Source organism: Bacillus rossius, chromosome 13, assembly GCF_032445375.1.
Source record: "Bacillus rossius redtenbacheri isolate Brsri chromosome 13, Brsri_v3, whole genome shotgun sequence".
In the NCBI taxonomy this organism is placed as follows: Eukaryota; Metazoa; Arthropoda; class Insecta; order Phasmatodea; family Bacillidae; genus Bacillus; species Bacillus rossius.
Window position 1 is genome coordinate 34,992,942 of NC_086340.1, and position 26,404 is coordinate 35,019,345.

The 26,404-nt window shown below is 37.6% G+C and overlaps 1 protein-coding gene across 2 annotated transcripts in view; it reads left to right on the forward strand.

The window, feature by feature from the left end:
* Positions 1 to 26,404, forward strand: part of LOC134538445 (rab3 GTPase-activating protein non-catalytic subunit) — a 154,922-nt gene that overhangs the window by 56,652 nt on the left and 71,866 nt on the right. For both annotated transcript variants that reach the window (XM_063379772.1, XM_063379773.1), the window contains exons 9-12: positions 2,226 to 2,436; positions 7,951 to 8,091; positions 12,996 to 13,234; positions 23,578 to 23,729. In XM_063379772.1, coding sequence (XP_063235842.1) covers positions 2,226 to 2,436; positions 7,951 to 8,091; positions 12,996 to 13,234; positions 23,578 to 23,729 — 743 coding nt within the window. The remainder of the gene's footprint in view (positions 1 to 2,225; positions 2,437 to 7,950; positions 8,092 to 12,995; positions 13,235 to 23,577; positions 23,730 to 26,404) is intronic.

Sequence of the window (26,404 nt, forward strand, 5' to 3'; positions counted from 1 at the left end):
TGAGTGGTGCTGCAACTGGAGAAAATCTGCTGTGGAAAGGGTTTTCAGCACTCTCAAGATGGTTAAAACTGTTCACAGATCGTCAATGGAATCACCAATGTTAAATGCGCTGTTGCATTGCACAATGAGAACATCTGCAGGTCTGGCTTTCAAGCCCACTGACGAGATGCGGAAAAGAGCACAGAACATGAAAAAGTAGCTAGTTAATGATGTGAAATACATTTGTTTTTTTAAACTTGTAAATAACTTCAGTTGTATGGATGTATTTATAGTTTGTAAATAAGAAAAGCACCAAAGCATATACTGAAGAGAATATTTAAATTACTTTTCATTTTATTGTGATACCAACTATTGGTTTTGTAATGCAAGTTGCAAATCTTAAAAATTGTTTACATTCATTTGATTTTTTTTAAATTATGTTTTGGAATGCAATGTATATTTAAAATTACAGCGAAAAATAAATTATGTCAATTACGGCTATAAATATTACAGGATTTTTAAATGCTGTAAAGAATATTTAGGATCCTATTTTGGTGGCAGGCCTGGCATAAAGTGTCACAGTATGAAATTATGGGAAAACATGTTTTCCACTGCTTTGTAAACTTGCAAAGGCAATGCTTATCCTTCCACACAGCAATGCAGGGGTGGAAAGGATATTTAGTAAGCTCAACCTTATCGAGACAGCGCACAGGTCATGTCTTGAACCGCCATTGCTAAATGCTTTGTTGCATATCTCTTCTAGGAAGAATATGGCAGAACTCCAGCCAACAGAAGAAATGAGGAATAGGGCAAAACATCTGAAAAAGTGATATTTAAATACTGCCAGTGGTGAAGTGTAGGCTACGTGTGTGTGTGTGTAAATACTTGTATGAAGTGTTAATAATTGAATTGTTTTGATTGAAGTATAGTTACGTACTATAAGATCGAGTAATTTTCATAAAAATTGCATATTTTTTCGTATTTTTTAATGTACAGGATTTTACAGGATATTGTATATTCAAAACAAGGATATTACAGGATATTTCACATTTCAATCAAGGATATTGTTTTCAAAGTGGTGGCAGCCCTACGGTATGCCATCACAAAAAAAAAACATTACTTCCCTGTATCTATTTTTCTTAAAATTTATTTTAAACTAATATTTTGAGCATGTGCATATGATTTATCGATATATATTAATCAAAACATATAACAACTTTCAGATGTTCAATTATGTACAGAAACATTATTTCTGAAATAAATATTATTTGATAATTCCTGCTGTGCGTCTGTATTCCTACTTGATCGAAATACAGACTAATTTCTTCAATAAAGTATTCTGTTAGGTAAAATCAAATCAAATATTTTTAAAAATCTCACCAAAAGCAATTTAGTAAATTAATGTGTCTTTGCTACCATATTTGATTTCTGGGCGATTTGTCCCTAATTTTCATTATTTGAAATTTTTTGCCTTTCAGAAAAAAATTATATTAGAGAGTAACACCATTTTCTTATTTACGTTTTAACACTCTTCCACAAGTGATGCGGTTCACACTGAAAGTCTGAGTCTGGCAGGTCTAGCAGCGAAGAGTAAGTTAGGTAGCTGATGTCTTCGAACAACAGAAAGGCAAGAATGAATGACCTCACTTCCAAGAATGTCTCTACCTGCTAGCATTTTAGTTTGGCAACATGGCAGCCCACCCCCTTTCTGTCATGGGACTTGGGAGATTATCATACCCGGGAATGCCCAAACCTAATAGAAAGAGATGTCCCACTCGCGAGAGAGACTGAGATACAAGCGCTCCTTGCTACCTGAACAGTACCACTAGCGCAGATATGCGGAATTCTCCAACAGTTCAGCGAACCCCGCGCCGTTAAGTTTAATATTATATAAGTTATTTTTAAGTTTTGTAAAGAATGTATGTGCATTAATTAAATTATGTTCAGCTACTGTGAATATTTATAAAAACTAATTTACGATTGAGTGCATTGTCACAATCAGCATTGGAATCAGGAAATTGTAATAGAATTGTAGGGGTGTTTGAAATTAGTGCGAAGGGGTGTATAGTTATTTGTGTTACTGAATACTTGAGTTGTAACTTGTAACTATCTTTAATTTGCATTAAAATCTTAAAAGTTTTAACAAGTTTATAATGAATCAGTGTAAAATAGGCCTTTTACTGTTATTTATTGACCTTATAAAAGCTAAAGTGTTTTTTGTCGAGGGTTCGGTTCTCTGGTGGAAGGTTACCGCGAAGCCCAGTGTGGCTGGCTGGAGGCGCAAGAAGATGTGAAGGGTCTCCGGTCCAGTGGGGACAGAAGTCACCGCTCTGCCCCAGTTGTGCCTAGGGTAGCTCTGTTCCTCGTCATATACTCCCCGAAGAAAGGAATCATCGAGATATGGACCATGCAGCAAGGGCCGAAAATAGCCACCTTCTCAGCCAGTAAGAGTGGCAGGTAAGCACTCCTATCATTCATGTTGTATGATTCTATCAATAAGTAATTTTCATCAATAATAAATCTATATAAATAAAAATGAAGATGTTTGTTCGTTCAAATTCCCGAATCTCCGAAAGTACTTTACAATTTGCTTTGAAATTTTGATACAAAGTTGCATTCGAATACACGCATGTTTTTTATATACCTGTGTCACACCTTTGACAGGTAAAAAGATAGACATAAATATAAATACATAAAACATAGTTTTTAATATTTTCATTGCTATAGAGTGACATAAAGAGAGGGATATATATAGTTATAGGTATGTAGAGAATATATTAGTGGTGGGTCGATTCCGATTCCGGAATCGGCCGGTTCCACGATTCTGGCATAATCGCGGGATGCAGAATACAATGGTTTTGGAATCGACCATGACCGATTCCTGCATTGTTTTTGTAAGTTTGCAAAATACATCTCCTACGCAACGTAAGAAAATATTACAATGTATGCAAATTTAATTAACTACATAATAAAATCTTTTTTACGGATCTGAGATTTACGAATTTCGGTGATTAACGTACACTAGAGTCCTGTTATAGCGAGGTGTCACGGTTCCGGGTTTGATCCTCGCTATAACCGTGTCCTCGCTATAACCGAATTGGACAAATTTTGGCCCCCAAAAATTAAATTAACTGAAAATAGCATAAAAATTGTGTTTAAACCTGTATAATTGGAAAATAACAGGTTATATTAACGAAATCTTAATTTCTGTGAGCATATGTGTGAATTCTCTTTAAAACGATACCCCATAAGTACGGATGCAATCACCGATTGCGTCAAAATAACCAAAATACCCTACCACGCCACGTAAGTATAGCATCTCAGCCCGCGGCCGATGCAGCATTGTCCTGCTATCTATTGTCGACGCGGGCAGTCTGCTGGCGGCCATGTTGGTTCGGGATGTTGCTAACAGGTGGTGCTAGTGTAGCGCGACGATTTAATTCCTTACAAAAAAGCATGAGTGCGGCTGCATGTTGTATGGCGGCAACGCACGTACGCCTCAAACGAAATATTCGCTGGAAAACTATACTTTTTTTCATTTAAAGAAACCTGTCAACTTTTTTAGAAAATAAATTTGTGATTAAACTCAAACCATCACCACCCCTTTCCCTGACAGATACCCCAACAACTGACCGGAACAAAAGTTACTCTCCTAGCGATTCGTAAATAAATACGGTAGTGCCTACTAGAGGTGTAAAAATAACGAAAAAATGTGTACCCGTATGTATTCGTTACTATAACAATTAGTACTCGTTACTATCGTTACATTTCTCGTTACTTCTGATACCGCATAACATGCTATGTTATGTTGCAGCAACGAATCCAGTCGTATTGAGTAGGTACGCGTACAGTATGCGGTCGCGTAAATAATAATAAATAGATTATAAACAATTAACAATATTTGATAATTAATAGTTTTTGTTAACCAAGAAACAATTAAATCTCATTAGAGCGGCTTTTTAATATTATCTCTTTTAAGATAACAATAAAATAACGTGAAAATACGAGATTATAAAAACAAAAACATATTTCTAATTTGTAAAAAATACTTTCTTACGTTGTTTCTGTTCCAATCTCAAACTTTGTCTACACACGGCAGACGGCACAGATAACTAACGGAAGTTTGATAAAAGAAAGATAGGATGGGATTCTATTTTTAAAGCCACGCACTTAGGTGGCGACTGCAAGGCTGAAGAATGTGACAGGCGTCAACGGCAAGATGTCTAGTGGCGAGCGAGAGGGGTGGAGATAAAGCAGACAAATAACAAAAGCGCGCTTCAAGCGATCACGCCGTAAATTCCTCAAAAATACCTCGTTATAGCCGTGTTCTCGCTATTACCGTGCATTAGACAAAACCATCAATGTTTAAAGAAAATAATGTAAATTTTATTCACTAAACATTAACTACTTGATCTTGGCAGCTACGTTTGCCATTGTAAACAACCTAATTTTTTGTTTGTACTACCTGCCATGGTAAACCATACGGCCATGAACCAACTCTTTCGTGACGTGAACGTGAAAATTAAGTTGTTTCACATCTTTGGACTTTAAACTTTAAATAATTATAAATAAAATAATTTTTTAACGAGATTTTACCAAAATTCTTAGTGGATTACTGCAACCATATTAAAATAAGTTTAAAAGCAACATAACCAAATTGCTGTAAATTGGCATTCTTGTGCGTGTTTAGCGATGCTCGTTTTAGATTAGAAATATTTTGGAAAGGCAGTTGGCAAATCTGAATTTCCAAACATTGCTGCTGAAACGTTCGTAAATTATTATTACTAAACATAAACAATCTTTTGAAAGTAGTTGTGTTAGTTCAACAGAATTGTTCCGATAAATTTCTGAAATGAATTTAATATTAACACGCGATTATTTGAAGTGTTTAAATATTTTGTGTAAGAAAATATCACCATAAAATGTGGAAATTTTGAGATGCTTAAACATGCACAGATCTTTCTTACTCAAGAACAGAAAATTATTTTCCCTTTATGGTTGTGAAGAACTGCAAGACTGGATGGATTTATTCTTTTCACCAAGTGAGATAATTAAGTTTTAGTTAATATATTAAAAAGTAAGCATCTCTGTTATTTTATTTTAGTGTGGTGCATATTTGTTTCCATCATAATCCCTCTTTTTATTTTTTTTGGCGCTGGTCCCTTGAAATATTTAAAAACGAGGTTATATTGTCATTTTAATTGGATCATTATTTAGTTGTGTTTGGAAATAAAATTCTTAACCTAACCGTACAAACCCACTTTTTTTACAATAAATTAATTGAGTTGATAATGTAAGGTATCTAAAGTTGGTGAAGTTATAACATTATTTACAATTTATATCATAAGACATATAAGCTGTATATAATGTTAATTTATGCACATATAATGAAACACAGTGCAATTACATTTTTAAAATCATAAACAACCTTTTTTTCTGAATATATTACTCTGTTGAACATTGTCAGATAAAAATTAAGGAATCGGATTCGGATTCAAAGAATCGACCCTTTAATTTAAGAATCGAAAATGGAATCGGAATCGGTATATTTTAGGAATCGGCCCAACACTTGTATGTATGTGTATGTGTTTATATATATATATATATATATATATATATATATATATATATATATATATATATATATATATATATATATATATATATATTAAAATTATACAGAAGATGCTTTGTATATGTGTACCTACTTCAAAAAAATTACAAAAAAATTGATTGAGGCATTGCAATGCATGCCGGGCATTAGCTCATTTATGATAAGGTTCAAAGTTGAACAAACTCAAAATGTATAGTGTGATAAGAAAATAGTAGTGGTGTGCGGGATCCCAACTTTCAGGAAAAACTTCGAGAGGGCATTACTTTTTTCTCCTGTATTCTCGAGAAAAACCAAAAATTGCTCACGTTCAAAAATATTTCAGCTTCTATTGACAACAGCGGGTGATTTGGTCTACAACAAAAGAACAGACAACAAATGTTTATGAAAAATGGCACGTTAAATACCGAAACTATTTTAAAATTCAGAAAAAAATAATCCCCATAAAATGATTTACATTATGATTTGTGTCAAAACTAAAAATAAATGGGCAATGAATGGCCTGAAACACAACACTGAACGAGACATTACTTTAATAGTACGCCGCTTTATCAGTTCCCATGTTTAGTAACACACATTTGAATTTTATATCCCTATTAATTATTGTGTTTACTTGAATTAAATCATAATTGTAAAATCAAAAAAAAAAAATTACGAAAATAATTAGGGACTGCTGTGATTGGCCCGTGCATCACTAAGGGGCGGGGTTACGCTACAGCTGACAAGAGATGGCAGGATTATAGTTATTTTTCCACACACGTAGTGAAAATGCGATTAAATATTATTGTTACTGTTTCTTATGGTAATTTGAGGTCTATAAAATTATGGGCGTTTTACACGAGTAGGTATTATTACTCACAATAATGCTGTAAACTTTTACGTGCAGCAGTAGGTAATGTTCCATGTTATGGCTGATGAAAAGACATGTATCTGGAACTACTTTGCAAGAAGCAACGATAAACTAAGTGCCAAATGAAGGACGTGCAGTAAAAGTCTTAAAACAAGCTATGGTAGCACATCAGGTCTCATAAGGCAACACCCAACTGTGAAGAAAGAATATGAGACGCAGCAAGAACTGTTACGGCCACTGTCCGTAAATACTTATGCTTCCCCACCAGGCCCATCAAAACAAATACCTATTAAAGATAAGATACCTACCACCGGTCTTCTCATCATCCAAAGGCAAAACTCATGACAAGAAACATTGCTGAATGGTTGGCTCATTCTATGCTGCCGTACAGTGTAGTAGAAAATAAACATTTCCAGAAATTCGTGCAGTCAGCTCACCGTTGTACGCAGTACCATATCCAGAACCACATTCTCCAGTAACGAAATTCCAAACCTATATGCTTCTGTGAAAACGATAATCTCTGCAGTCTGGAATGCAATTCTGGAAATGTCACAAAATGTCTCAAATCAGGTTCTATAGAGCATCCCACTCTTAGCAATGTGGAAGTAAATGGGCTTTTTCTGTCTTTTTCTAACATGCCAACTGCTCTAAGATCTGTCCTTGTTTCTGTGTGCCTATGCCAAATATAATAAGTATTTGAAATTGAATGTATTGGATATTGTTTTATTATTTATTAAATAAACTTTACAATTTTCATATGAATTTGTGTCAATGAATGTCTTGTTTTGAGTTAAAAATATATTAAATATTTATGAGCATGATAGTAGGTGTAGGTCTAAAATATTATAAATTATTAAAATGGATTCTTAAAATACTTCTTGTGATCTAAGAATTCCAAAAAAGAGTACATCCTCATGAACTTCTTTGTAACATGTTAGAAATCTGGCAACAGATCGTGCTATAAGCTATGTACTGCTATCTAAGTGCGAGACAGTTTGTAGTCTCACATTAAATATAAATAATGTGAAAATTATCCCTGAAAATCGCTTTCTAACATAAAGATTGGCACTTTCCTGCGAATAGTAAATCTATTTTTTATAATTTTTAATTTTGCTTACATTATATAAAAAAATTACCCTGTGACAAAAATGTTCTAATTTTTTAATTATTGAGTCTCTGATAAAGTCCTGAATTTGGTTCACCAGGTATTTATAGACTCATTGCTCATCTACAGCAATTGAAGGTATAATTTACAAATTGAAATTTTGGAGGAAGATGTGATTATGTTTTGTTTCAGTTGATTTATCTGTTTTGTTTTGATGTCCAGTTAGTAGGGTGGTACATTGCCCAAGAATTGGCTGGCTGAAAATGGGCCAATAATCACTGCCTTATAGACTGTGGTTATTCCTTCTGCACTTGACCAGAATTTAGTTATTGTATGTGTCTATAGTGACCTTGCTGACATTTGAGGCGTAAGACATGATTAAATGAAATTGGTATCTCCCTGCAGATTGCTGTACACGAGTTATGGCCTCATGGGGCTTAACAATAACCCCATAAACGGTGGAAACAGAAGTGCTAGACCATGCGTCTTCGTTGACCCAAGTGGTACCATTATGGACATACAAGTGCCATTCCATTTTGCACTCAGGTTTGTAAGATTTGTAGTGTTTTCGTAACTTTAGTTTTGAAATTTTTTTGCTGCTAAGTCATTAAAATGTTGTTGAGGTAATATTATTTTCTTTTTGATTGAATTGCGTTCATTTTGAACAAAAAGTTACACTTTTGTTGTATTTTATGCAAGCCAGTGTGATACAGTATTTCCATAAAAGAGTGTCCCAGTTGTAAATTTTAATAGTATCAACTAATGGTAAGCATTGTAAAGTTTTGGTTCAAGGTCACAATTAAAGAGTAACTCAAACAGATTTAGATAAGCGCATGCGTGAGTAGTTGAGTACTGCTTTGTTGTTATCTCGCTTGCAGTGCCACCTATGCAAAATGGTGTATCTTGAGCATAAAGCATTTTTTGTTCTGTAATTTGCTAAGAGTGAATCTGTAATTCCAGCCCTCACCAGTACAATACCTTTGTATGAGAGTGGTTTGAATGTCAAGGTCCCTGACCTTTGGATTGGTCGTAATGGTCAAGACGATAGAGTTCTTTTTCGCTGGCCTCCACGTTCACCTGACATAACGCCATGTGATTTTTTTCTTTGGGGCTTTATAAAAGATTATGTCTACATTCTGCTGCTACCTAATGATTTGGCAGAGATGAGGCACAGAACTGAAGAGGCTAATGCTTCCATTAGTACGGACTTGTTTATTAAAGTGTGGGATGAATTGGACTTTAGGTAGGATGTGTGCCGCACAAATAAAGGTGCACATATTGAACATTTGTAAGGAAATACTAGTTTAATATACCTTCTATTTGATGTATGATTTGTTGTAAATAGTCTAAAACTGTTATATCATTGGAACTGATACGTTCTTTTATGGACATGCTGTATTATAACTACTGTTGTTGGTAATGCTGCACAGTACATCTTAATAGCTTGGCTTTTAATGTAATTTTGTATGACCACTTTTACGAATGTTTAAGTACTTACATTTGTGGTTCGTGTAATTTAGTAGTATGTGTAAAATAATATTTAAATTTTTACTTGTGTAGGGGTAGAATTTGTTTTTTGAATTGAGGTAATTATGGAATATTATTTTATTTTATCCACCATGTGTTTTAGGTTTGTATTGTTGGTATAGATGTTTATTTAATTATGTTTGGCTGGAATAGTAATTGATTGAAAGAGAAATGTCTTTTAAACTGTCACGTGACACTGTGTGCTCAGGTGTTGAAGAGGGCACTTCACGCTTCCAATCAATCTAGGTACCTGCCTTTGTTTTGTTCTGCTGCTAAGTTGGCTCATGGCGTCCGTAGTGTGGATTCCCAAGAAGTGTCGGTGGGAATGGCCGGATCATTTCGGGGGGATATCCCCAACGAGGGATGCCTTGGAAATGGCTGTCGATGGTTCTCGGTGACCCTTGTGTGGGTGGTTGGCTTGGTCTGTATAGGTGACTCTCTTTGACAGAGGGTTTCTGGGTTTGTCTGGGCCGGAAGGGAACTGCCACCAGGTGCTTCCTAGCTTCTGCTGCTATGCAATCCCGGGCTTTGGCATTGACCCAAGGGGCCTCGTCGGGTGAGTTGACTTCTACCGGGATAGGTCGTGGCCTAGAGGGAGGAAGGGCGCACGCCCATGGCTTAGGCTGGGAGTCTTCTTACCCCTGCATCTACGGGATAACGGCATCTGCTGGTTACTTACTGGCTTCTCCTGGTCGTGGCTCGGCTGTGCTTCTTCCATGAGTGATGCATACAGGGCTGGAGGCTCTGGGTGAGGATCCCGGGGAGATCCCTAGCCCCGAAAGGATACACACGGGTTCGCGGTACTTCGGTTTATTGATCATAGTTGCACAGAAAAAAGACAGCCTCCCTATTACACTGTACCCAAACTGGTTTGTTCCTCCTACTCGGCGGTCTGCTCTTTTACGATCACTGAATCTACTACGAGGCCCTCTCTCTCTCCTCCTCTATACGAACGGACGTGGTCGGACTATCGGGACACGACTCGCAGCGGGCGGTGACTCCCGTCTCCCGACGCGACTGACACGATCACCTGGAACCAAAAAGAAAGGCCAGTGGAGTGAGCGGAGCTAGGCTGCTGGAGAGAGGTGTGGTCAGCAAGGCTCGGCTGCCGGTGGTGCCTCTAGGGCACCGAATGGCCTTCTGTTTTTTTTTCCATAACCTAACTATTTGGGAGGGGTCTGGGTTAGGGAGGGACCTAAGTGCATCTCAATCCAAAGCCTATACGCCTAGTCATGCTGGGATCAGCCATGAAGGGGAAGGGTGGCATGCATTGTGTGCAAGGAGGGGATTGGCCAGCCATGGCAGCTATAACTACTAGATACAGGGTGTCTACCGACCCTGGAAAACCTGGAAAAATCAGGGAATATTGTAATCAGGGAATTTTTTTAAAAATCAGGGAATTTTTGTTTGGTAGGTTGTAGTTGGCAATACGTTTTTTGTTTATTTATCTGCTTGCATTGACGTAGCATCAAGTGTATCGCGTCCCATTTTTTTTTTTTTTATTTTTGAATGGAAAATAACGAACAGTTCCCACGTCCATTTTCTTTTATTTACCATCGGATTCGGAAGTGGCGTTAAATCACGTGATACAAACTGGTTCAAGCTGGTCTGTTATCCTGCTGACATACGTACTGCAGCATGTGCTTCCCACGTTCGGATTATACCGACAGGTGCATTTAATTTTAAGTATCTATGGATGCCCTCAACGTAAACTGGGCATTTTTGTTATCTTTAAAAATACATATCACAGACACTTTTGGTGAAGATTCGCCATCGTTGCTAAAAATTGGTAGCTGTGGGCTTCATACGGTCCATGGTGCTTTCAAAACTGGAATTTCTGCTATACAATTGAACGTTGTTAGTTTTTTGAGGCACAGTTACTATTTGTTTAAGCACGTAACTGCAAGGAGGGCGGATTACATTAGAATAACTGGATAAGAGATTTTTCCCAATAAATGTTGTGCAATCAGATGAATACTGCAGTTGCTGAGCATGCCATGAAAAAGTTACCCCACCTGAAGAAATTTGTTAGTGAAGTTTCTATTTCATCTGTCTCTTTCAGTGTAATGAAAAGTGCTCTTGAAGATAATCTTCTAGAAGTAAAACTGACATTCTTCCACTCTTTAGCATCAGAGCTGGAATTGTTTCCTACAATGTTCCAAAGTGAAGCACCCATTGCACCTTTTCTCTATGATTCACTGGTAGACATTTTATTAGCTTTGGCAGGAAAGTTTGTGAAAGCAGAGGTACTGAATTGCTTTAAGGAGAAACGCAATGTATCTCGATTGGATGTAGATAACCAGGAAAATCTATTGACTGCTAACAATATCAAGTTGGGTTATGCAGTATGCCATACCATCAAGAAAGAGAAAGTACCAGAAAAGTCTGTCCTGTTACTGAAAAATGATGTTAGGACTTGTCCAAAGGTTATGGTAAAAAAACTTCAAGACAAAAGTCCCCTGAAGTACAAACTTACCAAGGGAATATCCTGCTTATGTTCGTCTGTGGATTTAAATTCGGGTGTGAGGAAACAGCGTTTGAAGTACAGTTTAGAATGTTGTCTTCAAAACAGGTGGCTATCAGGACAAGAAGCTGATAACATTGAGCAATCATATGAGTTGGTATGTTCCTCGCAAGATTCTGAAGCACTGTTCTCGTCTTTTTCTCGAGAAGACGGGCGCCTTGATCACTTGTGGATGCTCATTCTTAAGGCACATGCTGCCAAAACAGGCCTACTAAAGTTTGTGAGGATGATGTTGGTACTTTCCCATGGAAATGCATTATTGGATAGAGGATTTTCAGTGAATTCTAATCTGCTAACTGAAAACTTGCAGGAAGAAACACTGATTGCACAAAGACAAGTGTATGACTTTGTTCAACGTTCTGGAGGTGTAAAGCATGTTGATATCACCAAGTCCATGTTACAGTATGTAAAAAATGCTAGTTGTAGGCGTAAGGAAACCCAGCAAACAAAACAAAAAGAAAAGGAAGCTACAGACAAGAAGAAGGCAGAAAAAAGAAGCGTTGAAGAGGAGATCAAGGCATTGCAGTTGCAGAAGGCTCGAGTGTTGGATTTGGCTCGGTCTGAAGCAAGTGCAATAGACGCAAAAGTTGATTCACTGCAAAATTGATGGGAGCTTCCTTTTACTAATGTTTTTGCAAAAGTAAGTGTGTGAAATATTTGTAGCAACATGTTTTATTTGTCATAAAATGAGTCACTTTGGCCTCGTCTGGAAGAAGGTAATTTTTTTTACTTATTTAGGTGAGTTGAAATACTTTGAAACCCGTGAATGTACTGCTATGCAGTTTTTTTCAGTTTCGTGGAATGTCGTAATTGTGTTACAGAAAACCTGGAAAAATTCCGTTTTATACCTGGAAAAATCAGGGAATTTCATTTACTAGATCTGGTAGACACCCTGTAGATAAGTTGGGCCCAGGTAAAACCTGCACAGACACACGGAAACCCCTGGGCACAGTCATGCGAGGAGCAAATTTGCATACATTAAGTGTAGGAAAACACAGGAGACAGGATGAAGAGTTGGAGATAGTAGAAAGAGTGTACCGTGCAGGGGTTGGGCACTTAGAATCGTGGTCCGTTTGATTTGCATCCAGAGCTGGATTTGAAGCCAGGGACACGAACACCCCTGGTGTGAGTGGCTACACCGGGCCAAGGTAGATTTATTCTCGAGTATTCCTAGTGTTTGTCATCACTTTTAAGGTTTTTCAAAGTCCATAAATTTATGATTGATTTAATTTAATTTATGTGTAAAATAATAATCCAAATATTTACACATATAGAGTTTGACAATTTCTTGTTATGAATGCTTGTGGTATTTGAACTGAGGTAAGTATGTATTGGTAATGTTTAGTTGGTTGTGTTTGGCCGGAACGTTAGAGCGTGTGGTTGGCGGTGTTGCGCCCAGCGACAGGCACAGCCAGCGAGCCCGGGACGCGCACCTGCTCAAGCGGCTGAAGGCGTCCGTGCGGGAGGCGGAGCGTGACGAGGGCCAGCTGGCGGACGAGGTGCGGAGGACCGTGCGGGACCTGAGGACCAGCGAGGGGCGACTCCAGACGCTGGAGTTCCTCTGCGCCAGCCGGCACTCCGCCCCCGAGGCCGTCCAGGCCGCCGTCGACGTCTGCAAGGAGAGGCTCGCGGACGTGGGTACGCTCGGGAGCTGTGCTGCCAGCCATTCCATTCCATTCCAGTCGGGGACAAACTTCAATAGTGGAACCCTGATTTTACATTACCGCATTTTACGTTTTCCCGTTAATTTGCACCAGTTTATTTCAGGCTCGTTTGAACCTCATTTAATGCAATGCAATAAATTCCTGGTGATTACACTGCGCTTATAATCTGCTTCCCGCAATTTACGCTTTTTGTTTATGCTATTTATTTATTTATTTAATATTTGTTGCATGCCTACTTACAGCTTATGGCTTTGGGTGGTAGGCACGATACAAACAACACAGATACATACAGACAGAACAAAACAATACAAAATACAAGACAACAAAACAATACATAAATTCGTTATTCCCGTGTTTGTCATGGACAGCTTACCTATAAAGATATCACTAGTCAAACCTCATTATTACAAACCTGAAGGGTCCATAATTTTAGCACTTTGTAATAATGAGGGTTTGTATTAACCAAACTATTGGGATATCACGACAAAAAAAAATTGATTGAACTTTAAATGCCTATATTTACAACCATAAAGAAAATTATATACGTACACTATTGGTAGTATAAGCTGGCTTCACTACATACATAACAATTTGTAAACACTGAAGAAAACACACACAATGAAACACTTACAGAATAAATCATAGTACAAACTTCAATAAACTTAAAATCATGACACAATTTCTATTCAAACATTTGGTTTAAAAAAAGCATCAATTCTGGTTTGCACTATTTTTTTCTTATAAGCATTTTTTACCACATTACAAAGCTTATCAAAGGCCAGTACTGATCAAGTATTGGTTGAGCAGTCTGTATCCAATCTTTAACTTTGGTCATATCTACTGCTGCCGACTCCCCACACATAGTTTTGCCAACAAGATTGTTGCGATCCTTAAACCGTTGTAGCCAACCATTGCTGAACTTGAAGTCTGAAATTCCTAACCTCAATGCTAGATAGTCTGCCTTCTTTTGAATCATAGGTCCAGAAATAGGCAAGTTTGCTGCACACATTTCTTCAAACCACTGCAACAAGGTAGCTTCCATTTCTTGATGTTTTGGGCCTCGCATTCTTTTTCTTGTTGATAATTTGCACGAACTCGCAAAAGCCGATTCAATCTTTTCACATTTTTTTAGTATTGTCGACAACGATGATTGCGGGATGTTAAATTCTCTCGCAATTTCAGTTTTAACTTTCAATGTAAGTCGTTGCGTTTACGTTTCGCAGTCATATTACAAAACAACTCACACTCAAAATTGAGGTTAAGACACATGTGCGTGAACAATGGAAAATATCAGAACTTTTTTCCATAGATTGTTTAAACTTCTACATATGTACACTTCCGACGACTAAGATTAATAAGGTATAGAGTACTTTCCTTTTCGTTTTCCGTTTACAACATGGCATCTTTTTTTGTTTAGTTACTAACATCGCCACTAGAGTTGAACTTTTCATCTGGTTTTTCGACCATTTTGCGCTGTAGGATACATACATACATCTATCTTTGGAGACACGTTTGTTTACATGACGGTTATGAAGACGTGATTTACTTTAGACTTCGGCTGTGAAATTCGTATTAACCGTTTACTTATACACGTTAACAGCTACTTGAGGGATCAAAACAATTCGTAATTCATATTAACCGTATTTCGTATTAAAATTACTGAATAACATAGGAAAGCATACCTTATTTTCTGGGACTGTTAGAGTACTTTGCATAAACGGGAATTTCGTACTAAGCGGATTCGTATTAATGAGGTTTGACATTGTGTGAAATACCAAATAAAAAATGCTGTTAGGAACACTAGCGCTGTAGCTCGTGAAGTTTTCGAAGTGCTTTTTCATAAAAAACGGTACTGACAGGCTGCCAACACTGGCCTAATAAAGGCAGACTTTGAGAAAATGTTAGCACGCGACTCTGGCGCTACAGTTTATAAGAATTCCTGCTGTTCATCACTAACTTATACGTTCAGGATTACGTACTGTGTACATTTCCAGTATTAAATCTTTGTCAACGTCAGTTAAGAATAACGTGGTCAGCAACAAATAATATTTAGAGCCCATAAAAAATGGTGAATAAAACTGCCTGATTTCGGTAAATAAATTATAGGATTTCGGTGCTGTATTTCGGTAAAAAAAAGTATTCCGGTGGTATATTTCAGTAAAAAAAATTATTTTTTTTGTTAAATGATTGCATTTGTTCTACTAATTATTTTATTTCATGATACACACACACAAAGCTGTACATGATACTTGATACAGCAATCACTAGTTTCCTGCGTAAGCCTTACAGAAGTGGAAATGTTATCTAGTAGATTATATACACATTACTTAAATATTACATCACACATAGTGTCTAGAATTTTACAGTCTGTGTTTATGTATTTAAACATTTTGAGTATATAATGGGCCTATGCTATGTTCCTGCACAAAACTTTATAGAATTAATTTTTTCCTTTTAGTAGAATTGGCCACTTTGGCCAAATAGTTTGGTAAACATGTAAGAAAGGGTTCCCTAAAAAATTAGTTAATTACAATGATTATAGTACATGTAAAATTTCAGGCTCAAAGGTTTTTTTTTTAATTTACTATAATTTTATTGTACTACACATTTTCCGGCCTCTTTCCCATCAAATTGTGTTTATTAGGACATTAGAACCTTAACACATTTCTTTGACTAACCTTTCATGTATTCATTTAACCATTCCCTCCTAGCTGGGTGATCTAGCTTCTCTAGGGGAATATTTGCAGAAACAAATGCATGCACTGTTTAGCTTGCAAATTTGACTTTAATTTCCTTTGCACGTTTATGGAGAACAATATTATCCTCGAGTGTCACTTGCCTTTTAACTCCACAACCTGATGGTGATGTTTGACTTTTTTTTTTCTCTAAATGAGATGCTCGCTGTTTGCAGTGTTTTTCACAAGTATCTTTCCTTTTCCAATCTACCACCGTATTGCAAAATTTACACACCATTATCCACTTTTCTTTATTAAAAACAATGAATCCTTCATGCACGTATTCTTTGCTCGTTCAAACACTGATACGACCTTAGGCATTGTGAAGTATCAAGTAAACTTCAAACAAAACAAACCGCAACTACCTATTTTCGTTCACATTTACCTATTTACATGGAACGTAGGATCTTTTCAAACCTCATTTGGTCATTTCACATGACCGGCGTATTGCGACGTTAAAATCCCATAACCTCTCTGTTATTATTTACAAACAATACAACAACGGAACAGAGATAAGTATCTCTGCAACGGAAACGAATATGGCCAAACGGCTAACTTCATCCACATCCCGCTAGGATCGCTGATAAATAGTTGCCGCTTTCAGGCCGAGTGTTTGGTATTTATTTTGCTTCACCTTATCTATGGCGCATCTCATAATAAAGATGGCTTACAATGTTTTTGTTTGCTAAACGAATACGTTTTTCGGCAAAAGTATTATTGTGAAACTTAATATTCATATCGCGTTAAAATTCTGACATTTCGCGGATATTTCGTGAAACAACAAGAATATTTCGAATAGTAATGAATTTCGCGGCATCGAATGTTATTTCGTGAAAACGAAATGCTGTAAAATCAAAATAGGCGTTTGGAAACACATTTGTAAGTGCTTAGAATGAAGTTCCAAAATCGTTAGTAAAATTTTGCGATTTCGTTATTAACGAAATTCGAGTACCTCTAATAATATTGTTAATAAGGGAAAACGTTGGTTTTTTTTTTTTTTTTGAGTACTTGACTGTGTGTACGTATTTTAACAAGATGGCAGCGAGTAAAAAACGGATAGACATTTTTGATTGATGAAAAACTAAATTTTTTAAAGTGCGTGAACAAGCACAGAGGTACTAGTTTTTCACTCGCTGAGAGGTTAGGCATGCCGATTTCAACTCTGAACACCGTTGTGAAAAATAGGGAAATGATTGGAGAAAATGCATTTCAGTGTGATGGTTTTTCTAAGAAGTCAAATTTTTCTACGTGAAAATATGAGGAACTTGAAGTAGTTTTGAATGTACCCATAAACTGTGTTTTGTTGGGAGAAAAGGTGCAATTTATAGCTATGCGGCAAGGAATTAATGAGTTTCGTGCATCCAATGGTTGGATTGACCATTTTAAACAACGAAATAATGTGGAGAAAGTAGAAGTATAGACTCTACGACCGTAGAAGTGTAGAAACAAGAGCAGTTGCACAAATACATACAAGTATACAAACCAAAGGACATTTTTAGTACGAATGAAACAGGCCTGTTTTATTCTCTTCTCCCAGACAAAAAACTGTGTTTAAAAGGGGAGCAATTTCATGGTGGTAAACTTAGTAAACATCGGCTCACAGTTTTGCTAATGAGCAATTGAGATGGCAGTGAGAAACTTCAACCATTGGTGATAGGGAAGGCACAGAATCCAAGGTGTTTTAAAAACATAATAAAAACTTTGCCAACATAATATTTGGAAAATCATAAGGCCTGGATGATGTCAAAAATCTTTGAACAGCATCTGCGTGCTCTGGATGCAGCAATGGGTGTTAAGGGGAGAAAAATTTTGCTGTTTCTTGACCAGTTGCCCAGCTCACCCTCAGGATTTGAATTTAAGGAATGTAAAGCTTGTTTTTTCCCCTGCCAACTGCACCAGTGAGCTTCAGCCTTTGGACTTAGGCATCGTACATGCCTCTAAGTTGAAGTACAGGAAAATAATTGTCCAAAAAATGTTGAATCTCTTAGATGCTGGAAAAAATCCACAAGAAAAAAAAATCAACGTTCTGGATGCAGTGCATGAAATTGCCTATGCATGGAAACAAGTTACATCAAGAACAGTTTAAAATTGTTTCATAAAGGCAGTTTTTCCAAGTTCAACAACAGTGTGTACAAATGAGGACAGTGAACCAGGTGACAGCGTAGAGGAAGAAGACTGGAAGAAAATTCAGTCAGACAGTTTGTTCAGCGACTGTCAACATTGACAGTCATGTGCAAACTACAGAAGATGAAGATGAAGATGAAGAAATCCCTTTGCCTCACAAGCATGAAGCTCTATAAGCGGTTTTTGTTTAGAGGAATTATTTTTCTGGGTTCAACTGTCCAGACAGTTTGTTTGACAAGTTGAATCATATAGACAAAAAAATAACAGCAATTAATTAAAGCTAACCCAAATTTCATATTTTTTCACGCAGTAAATCGTAATTATTTTTTGTACCTAAACTTATTTAATATTACTGAAATTAATTATACCTCTTTTTCACAACCTGTATTGTAGTAATTGATAACTGGTAGTTTAGCATTGTATGTAGTAGTGACTTGACCTAATATGTATATACCGTATTTACTCGCGTAAAGGCCCCCCTTTTTTCCCAAATTTTCGACTCCAAAAAAGGGGCGGGGGCCTATACGCGAATTTGGAGGAAAAAATAGATTTTTCTTTTCAAGTCGTGCGTCTTTGTTCGAATGAGGAAGGTGGGGGAGGCAGCGATGCGGCAGGATGGAGAGAGAGGCAACGACTCCACCTGGGGGGGGGGGAGAGGCAGAGGCAGCGCTGGTCATGAGGGGAGAGAGGCAGAGGCGTGGCTTAACCTCCCTCCTGCCAGCTAGCCAGCCAACCAGACAAAGGAGTGTTAGAATCCTTGACCCACTTCCCTTCCTCCTTCACTTCCCCTCTTCTTCTCCGACAACACTCCACATCAACACAGCGGCAGCGCACAAGACCAGCTTTCTTTATCTTTATGTCGTTTGAGATAGGACTAACTGCTTACGTCTGGCATGCCTCACGACGGTCCTACTGAGAACGGACAAACTATAATACCAGTCTCTGTATCACTGCCGCTTACAAAATCACCTCCCGCCGCTCACAATACATGGCTTGTTGTTTGCTGCATGCCAAGCTGCCCTGCCCTCAGATAAACCCAGAAAAACAGGTTTTTAAATTTTTTCTCAAAAATGTTTACAAAACAAGGAGGGGGGCTTATACGCGGGCGGGGCCTTTACGCGAGTAAATACGGTATGTGTTAATAGACTCAATATGCTTTTTTAAATTTTTTTGAGAAACCTTGCTGTAATTTTTTTTCTTTGAAAAATATAACTTTTGCTTTAGTACATTTTCCTTATGTTTTGTGATATTTTTGGTAGTATTCTTAACCTGTAAATGTCATGTTATTTATAATTGCTAATTTAAGTATGAAAGTATGTACATAGATTGTAAATATGGGACTTAAGTGTATAATTATTCTTTTTAGATATCTTTCAGACACTCATAATGAATAATTATGTGCATATCAGAGCACAAGATGTTTAGGCCATATAATATCACAGTTCTCTGAGCAAAAAAAAAGATTTTTCATACATTTACCTTATTTTACACTTTCCTGCATTTTACAACATATTCTGACACCCCCTTCAATAAAGTAAAAAAGGGATTCTACTTTATTTGATACTGTTAGTATGCAATAAAATGTTATACTGAAGTTCTGAAATAATTTTTTTAGTATTGGTTTTTTTGGAGTTTTTAAAAAAAAGAAAAAAATTTGTTCCCATGAACTCAAAATTTAATGATGTTGCAAACACTTGAACGAATACATTCTCTCATACGGTGTTTAAAACAATTGCAGCACACGTGATTACACTTAGTTCATTTTATGAGAGGTTACTGTCTGACCGTTTTTCTGATGATGATGACTAATTAAACATCCTTTAAAATCCCCCAATTACCTACATTAGTAGCTGGTACAAATCAGGGCACTAAGCCACTGGGGTGATTGCTGCATGAAAATTCACGGTCGCCATGGGTAAATGCAGACACTTGCAGTCAATAAATTTCTAAAATATGTACATTTATTACTGAAATAGGTTTTATTCACGGCCGACCCGGATCAATGAGCGTTAAATTATTTCATCATCGATCATTGTTTTTTTGTGAGCCGCTGCCAGATGCGACCAGTCAGGACAGCGTCTGATGACAGACTGGTTGGATAACGCCTCTACCTTCCGTGTCCAAGGTGGAACCTTGTGCGGAAGCCCCGTGGGACAATCACAACAAACACAACCTTACAAGGAAATACATCAGGCCCTTCAGCTCAAGGCCAGCTCCGTAAGCTTAGCAAATACAACATTTGTTACATTCTTTAAATGATTCATGCAGTGGGGAATTTTGATTTAATACAATTTCTTTGACATACGACATTGCAGTGTTGCACTGTTTGTCATAGAAAAATTTCAAGAATGCAAATTAAGAATTTCAAATGAGATCAAGCCTAAATCAGCCAATGTCGAACAGATAAACCCAGTGATGAACTTGTTTAGGTTTGTAATTCTTAATTTGTTTTCTTGAATTTTTTTCCAAGATGAACAGTGCAAAACTGCAATGGTGTTATGTTGAAGATAATGTATTTAACAATTATTTGTTCCCTGAAGTTCTGGAGCAACACAGCACGCCAGAGAATGGTCCATCCTGACTGCTGTTGAAAATGCTGCGTACTTGCGACTTGACCTGATGTCCTAGCTGTGCAGGTGCATGCATTCGTGCTGGATTTTGCTCCATTAATGATAATGAGAAAACAACTACGTCCGTCAGGCAGGAGTCTGTTGTTGCGCTCCCTTATTTTTTTTTTCTCCTTCTGAGACAGGAGAACTGTTCAACTGCGCCAGAAACAATGGCAACTAATTCTAACGTGTAACTCACCATGTTAATAGAACATTCATGTTACATAATTAAAAACAAACCACATTTAAGTACAATCTAAATCCGGCCACAAAATTCAGTACATGCAAAAAGTTTCTTATATGGTTTTTTTAGAAATAAATTGCTAGAAAATCTCCAAGAATAAAATCAAAACTTTTCAAATTAAATAAACACTTTTAAACTTGGGCTCTACAACTTTGACATTAAATCAGCTGCTGTACTGTAAATGTAGAAAAAAACATTGTACCTAGAAGAAATTAAAAAAAAAGTTGGAAAGGGCACGCGTCTGCAATGTTACACGCTCGTCTGTTTTTTTTCTTTCTATAGAGAATCTTTTTACACCTTGTTTTTAATACCATTGTACTGTATACAGGAGAATCCCGTTATAGTGAGCACGGTAATAGTGAGAACACGGCTATAACGAGGTCTTTTTGAGGAATTTACGGCGTGACCGCGTGAAGCGCGCCTTGGTTATTTGTCTGCTTTATCTCCACCCCTCTCGCTCGCCACTAGACATCTTGCTGTTGACACCTGTCACATTCTTCAGCCTCGCAGTCGCCACCTAAGTGTGTGGCTTTAAAAATAGAATCCCGTCCTTTCTTTCTTTTATCAAACTTCCGCTTGGCTTCAAGGCCAAGGTATGCTCGAGTCGAATAAACCAAGCCTTAGAATATACATATACTTGTACGCATTTCTTATTATTTAGAAAATAGACAAAATCTATTTTTTCCCACCATTAAACATAACAATGCACACTTTTTTTAAAATATAAATGCTCTTAATTAATTTGTTGGGACATTTTCATTAACGAATAATAACATTGTTTATAACTATGTTAGGGCAAAAAAAATAGAGCCGTCTGTATACTTGTTGCTTATTGATCGCGTTAATAATACACAAATATTTATAAACTTGTTTGGAATTATTTGTCGTGACACGTTTACAAACACGTCACGTTATTTATTTTACTATCTGACAAATAGTAGGCACTACCGTCTTTATTTCCGAATCGCTAGGACAGTTTTCTTGTTTTGTTTTGGTCAGTTGTTGGGGTATCTGATGGTTTGAGTTTAATCCCAAATTTATTTTCTAAAAAAGTTTACAGGTTTCTTTAAATGAAAAAAAGTATAGTTTTCCAGCGACTATTTCGTTTGAGGCGTACGTGCGTTGCCGCACTCCTGCTTTTTATGTAAGGAATTAAATCGTCGCGCTACACTAGCGCCACCTGTTAGCAACATCCCGAACCAACATGGGCGCCAGCAGACAACCCGCGTCGACAATAGATAGCAGGACAATGCTGCGTCGGCCGCGGGCCGAGATGCTATACTTACGTGGCGTGGTAGGGTATTCTGGTTATTTTACGCAATCGGTGATCGCATCCGTACTTGTGGGGTATCGTTTTGAAGAGAATTAAGATTTCGTTAATAAAACCTGTTATTTTCCAATTATACAGGTTCAAACACAATTTTTATGCTATTTTCGGTTAATTTTTATTTTTTGGGGACCAAAATCTGTCCAATTCGGTTATAGCGAGGATCAAACCCGGAACCGTGACACCTCGCTATAACGGGACTCTAGTATTAATTTTTCTTCTGTATTCCCTGTCACCACTCACCACCCCCGGCTAGCTCAAAATTAGGTGATGAGTAGAACATACAGGTTAGTAGCAGGTCATGAAGAAATTCTTACTCAATGTAATTTATGTAAAAATAACACTATATTCCGTACAACAGAACACACAAAAAAAAAATGGAACTGTACCTCAAGAAAGGAGAAAAACACGTAGATTCTTAATACGAATTACATTATATTGCCTGGATAAGTTCCGGGCAGCGACGGCTGGACAAAACCCTTTGTCGCCTCGCGGTGGGCTTTGCCTACGACTACTGTCACAAAATTTCTAATTAATTAAAATGTCAGAAGAAAAAAAAAATGTTGTTAGGCGTTGCCCGGACCATAGCCGCAAAGTTGTACTTTAATAGAACATTACTATAGGTACTGTATTATGCGAGCCATCGCCCGACCACGACCTCTCGTCACGATGCTCGAACAATGACCGTTCGGCCCGGTGCTCGGACAATGACTGAATTTTACAGCCTTCCTTCCCTATGTGCAGGCAGTGTCCTGGGCTCGCTGACGTAATTTTCAGCCAATCAGCTTCCATGAAATTCTTACTTCTGTTCCCACAACGTAGCGATTTTGTCTCTTTCTCACACTCCCTTGACCGTGACTCACACGCCTAGCGTGTGAAACAAAACCTCGGTCGTGGAAAAACGAAGGAGAATTACATCAGCACGCCTTCCCACACAAAGGAGACGGCAAAAAATAAATAAATAAACTTACGAATTTTAAAAATAAAAACAAAAAACCCGGGGCATTACGTTCACAATAACTTCTAAAGGAAAATTTTTTACATCTAACGTGGAATTTAACAAAAAAATTTATAACAAATTATTATTACTGGATTGTATGAGGTAGGCTGTAATCTGGGTTGTTACATCCCGTTAAAATTATATTGACGTGTGATAATCTGGAAAAACTGCACATCTGGCATAGCTGTTGTCCCAAAGGTGCCAGAAAGACATGTCACAGTTTGAAGAAGTTCTTCTCTGGTATTCCGGCCGGGGAATGAGTAATGTTCTTGTTGCAGACATGGAGTCCCTGGACTACAACAGCCGGTCGCTGCTCTTCGTAGTGCAGAAGCTGCAGCAGTTGGTTGCATTGTATCAGTTCCTGCACCGTCAGAACCAGCAACCACCGGATTACAACACGGTCGTTCCGGCAGAGAAGCCGACTCCTCTGGTAAAGTACAGCCTTTTATTAAGTATTAGACATTGTTTTCTCTTGATTGGTTATTTTTCCCGTGTGAATCGTAACTCTTATCGTCAGCTCGCCAGTGATATGAAAGAGAAATCTCTTAAGGCTGTTGATGGAGTTTTTGGATTATTCTGCACCCACTAAGTTGGTCGGCTATACATAATCTGTTTTAAAAATATTTACCATCGTAGTGATGCAGCTGCAACTGCATATTAAAAACAATCTGCTTGAAATGGCGTAACGAAGATGCCATTGTTTTCTCGCAATTTCGAGTGTAAAGTTGGGGACTCTGATGATGCAAAACTTCGGAGGGAAACTTCGGAGGGCTACAAGATGTTTCCAGGGCAGAACTTAAGGGGTATGAAAGAGAGGGACACTGATGGTGACACCGGTGAATCGAGCGATACTAGATAATACAAAAAAATAAATAAAATTCTGGCTTGTACTAGAACTCTATCTTGCCTCAACAATGAGAAGTTCACAAGCTAGCAGAATCTGTTAAGGTATTTTTTTTTTTGAATTTTTTTTTTATTGATTAAATATTTTTTTTGTTATTTTATGATATCAAAAAAAGTGTGTTGGTTTTCTCTGTGTGCTCCTGATTATTCTTGTCAATATGATGACGGTTTTCTCCGTATGCTCCTGATTATTCCTGTGGTTTTTTCAAGTGCTTCTGTCTATTCTGAGAAACACCTCTCTGCATGAAGGATTTTTTACCTATTGAGTCATGAAATTTTATTTGGAGTTACATTTAATTCGTGAATTTCTACTACTAAATCAGCACTTGCAATTTTTTTTACCAGGTGGAATTCAAAAAATAAACAACTATACTCAGTCAAATAATATACCATGAGACATCTGTGAAGCACTAACTTGCAAGACTAAATTCCTTCTCCTTGGTGTCTAGCGAAGCCATCCTTCTTTTTTGCGATCGATAGTGAGCATCCCGCATCCCACATAAAAGAACTAAATAATATTTATCTGTAAGAAACATGTTGTGTTATCTGTTGACAATAATCGACACTACTTTAAACAGGTTATTTTGCATGAGATAAATAAACTCTCACCACTAAATGGTGCTATTGTAGTCAGTTAGAGTCATGTAGTCTCGTAGCCACATAGCCTCGTATCCTGGAAGCTTCGTAGTTCTGTAGTCTTGCAGTCTCGTAACCTTGTGTTCTGGAAACTTCGTAGTCATGATGCCTTGGAGCCTCGTAGACTTATAGCTACGTAACCAAGTAGCCTTGAAATCACGTAACCTTGTGTTCTGGAAGCTTCGTAGTCTTGTAGCCTTGCGATCACGTAACCATGTAGACACGTAATCACATAGTCTTGTAACCACATGGCTCGTAGTCACGTAGTCTTGATGACTTGGAGCCTCGTAGACTTGCAGCTACGTAACCAAGTAGCTTTGTAATCTTATAACATAATGCTGTTGGAGCAGTTGGAGCAAAAGAGAAAATTCCGTCGAAGACATATGCGGCAATTGGAGCCTTGTAGACTTGTAGCTACGTAATCAAGTAGCCTTGTAATGTTATAACATAATGCTGCTGGAGCAGTTGGAGCCAAAGAGAAAATTCAGCCGAAGACAGATGCAGTAATTGAAGCCTTGTAGACTTGTAGCTTCTTAGTCAAGTACTAATGTAGACTTATAGTCCTGTATCCTCGCAGTCTTGTAAACTTGTGTTCTAGAAGCTTCGTAGCTCTGTAGCCTCGCAGTCTCATAAACTTGAAGACTCGTAGTCACGTAGTCTCGTAACCTCATGGCTCGTAATCGCGTATTCATGATGTCTTGGAGCCTCATAGACATGTAGCTATCTAGCAAGTAGCCTTGTAGACTTGTAGCTACGTAAACAAGTAGTCTTGTAATCTTATAACATAATGCTGCTGGAGCAGTTGGTGCTTTGTAGACTCTTAGGCAGTTGGAGGAGTCTTGTAGACTTGTAGAATTGAAGTTTTGTAGTCAAGTTATCTTGTAACCATGTAGCCTCACAGTCATTTGGAGCCGAGTAGACTTGTATCCTTGTAGCTTCATAGTTTCGTAGCCACACAGTCTTTTAGCCATGCAGTCCCGCAGCCATGTATAACTCATAACCAGCTAGATCCTTGTGGACTCGTAGCCTTGTAGCCTCATAGCCTCGTAGACTCGTAGCATTCTAGTCAAATATCATTGGAGCTGTTGAAGCAAAGGGCAGTTGGAGTCCTGTTTACTTATAGCTTCGTAGTCAAGTACTCATGTAGACATGTAGTCCTGTAGTCTCGTAGCTTCGTAGCCTCCTAATCTTGTAGACAAATAGCGCGAGCCATAAGACTATTTAAAGTCAAATACTTTTGACGTCATTGATTGTTGGAGCCTAAGACAGTTGGAGCAAATGACTGATGGAACGTAAACTTAACGAACGCAACCTACTGAGTTAAAAAGGTGCGTCCTTTTCGTTAGGTGTGCTTCCTTTTTGTTGATTGTGCTTCCAAAATGTGCTGCCTTTATGATTGTGCTTCCAAAATGAGCTGCCTTTTCGATTGTGCTTCCAAAATGTGCTGCCGTTTTGATTGTGCTTCCAAAATGTGCTGCCTTTTTTGATTGTGCTTCCAAAATGTGCTGCCTTTTTGTTGATGGTGCTTCCAAAATGTGCTGCCTTTTTGTTGATGGTGCTTCCAAA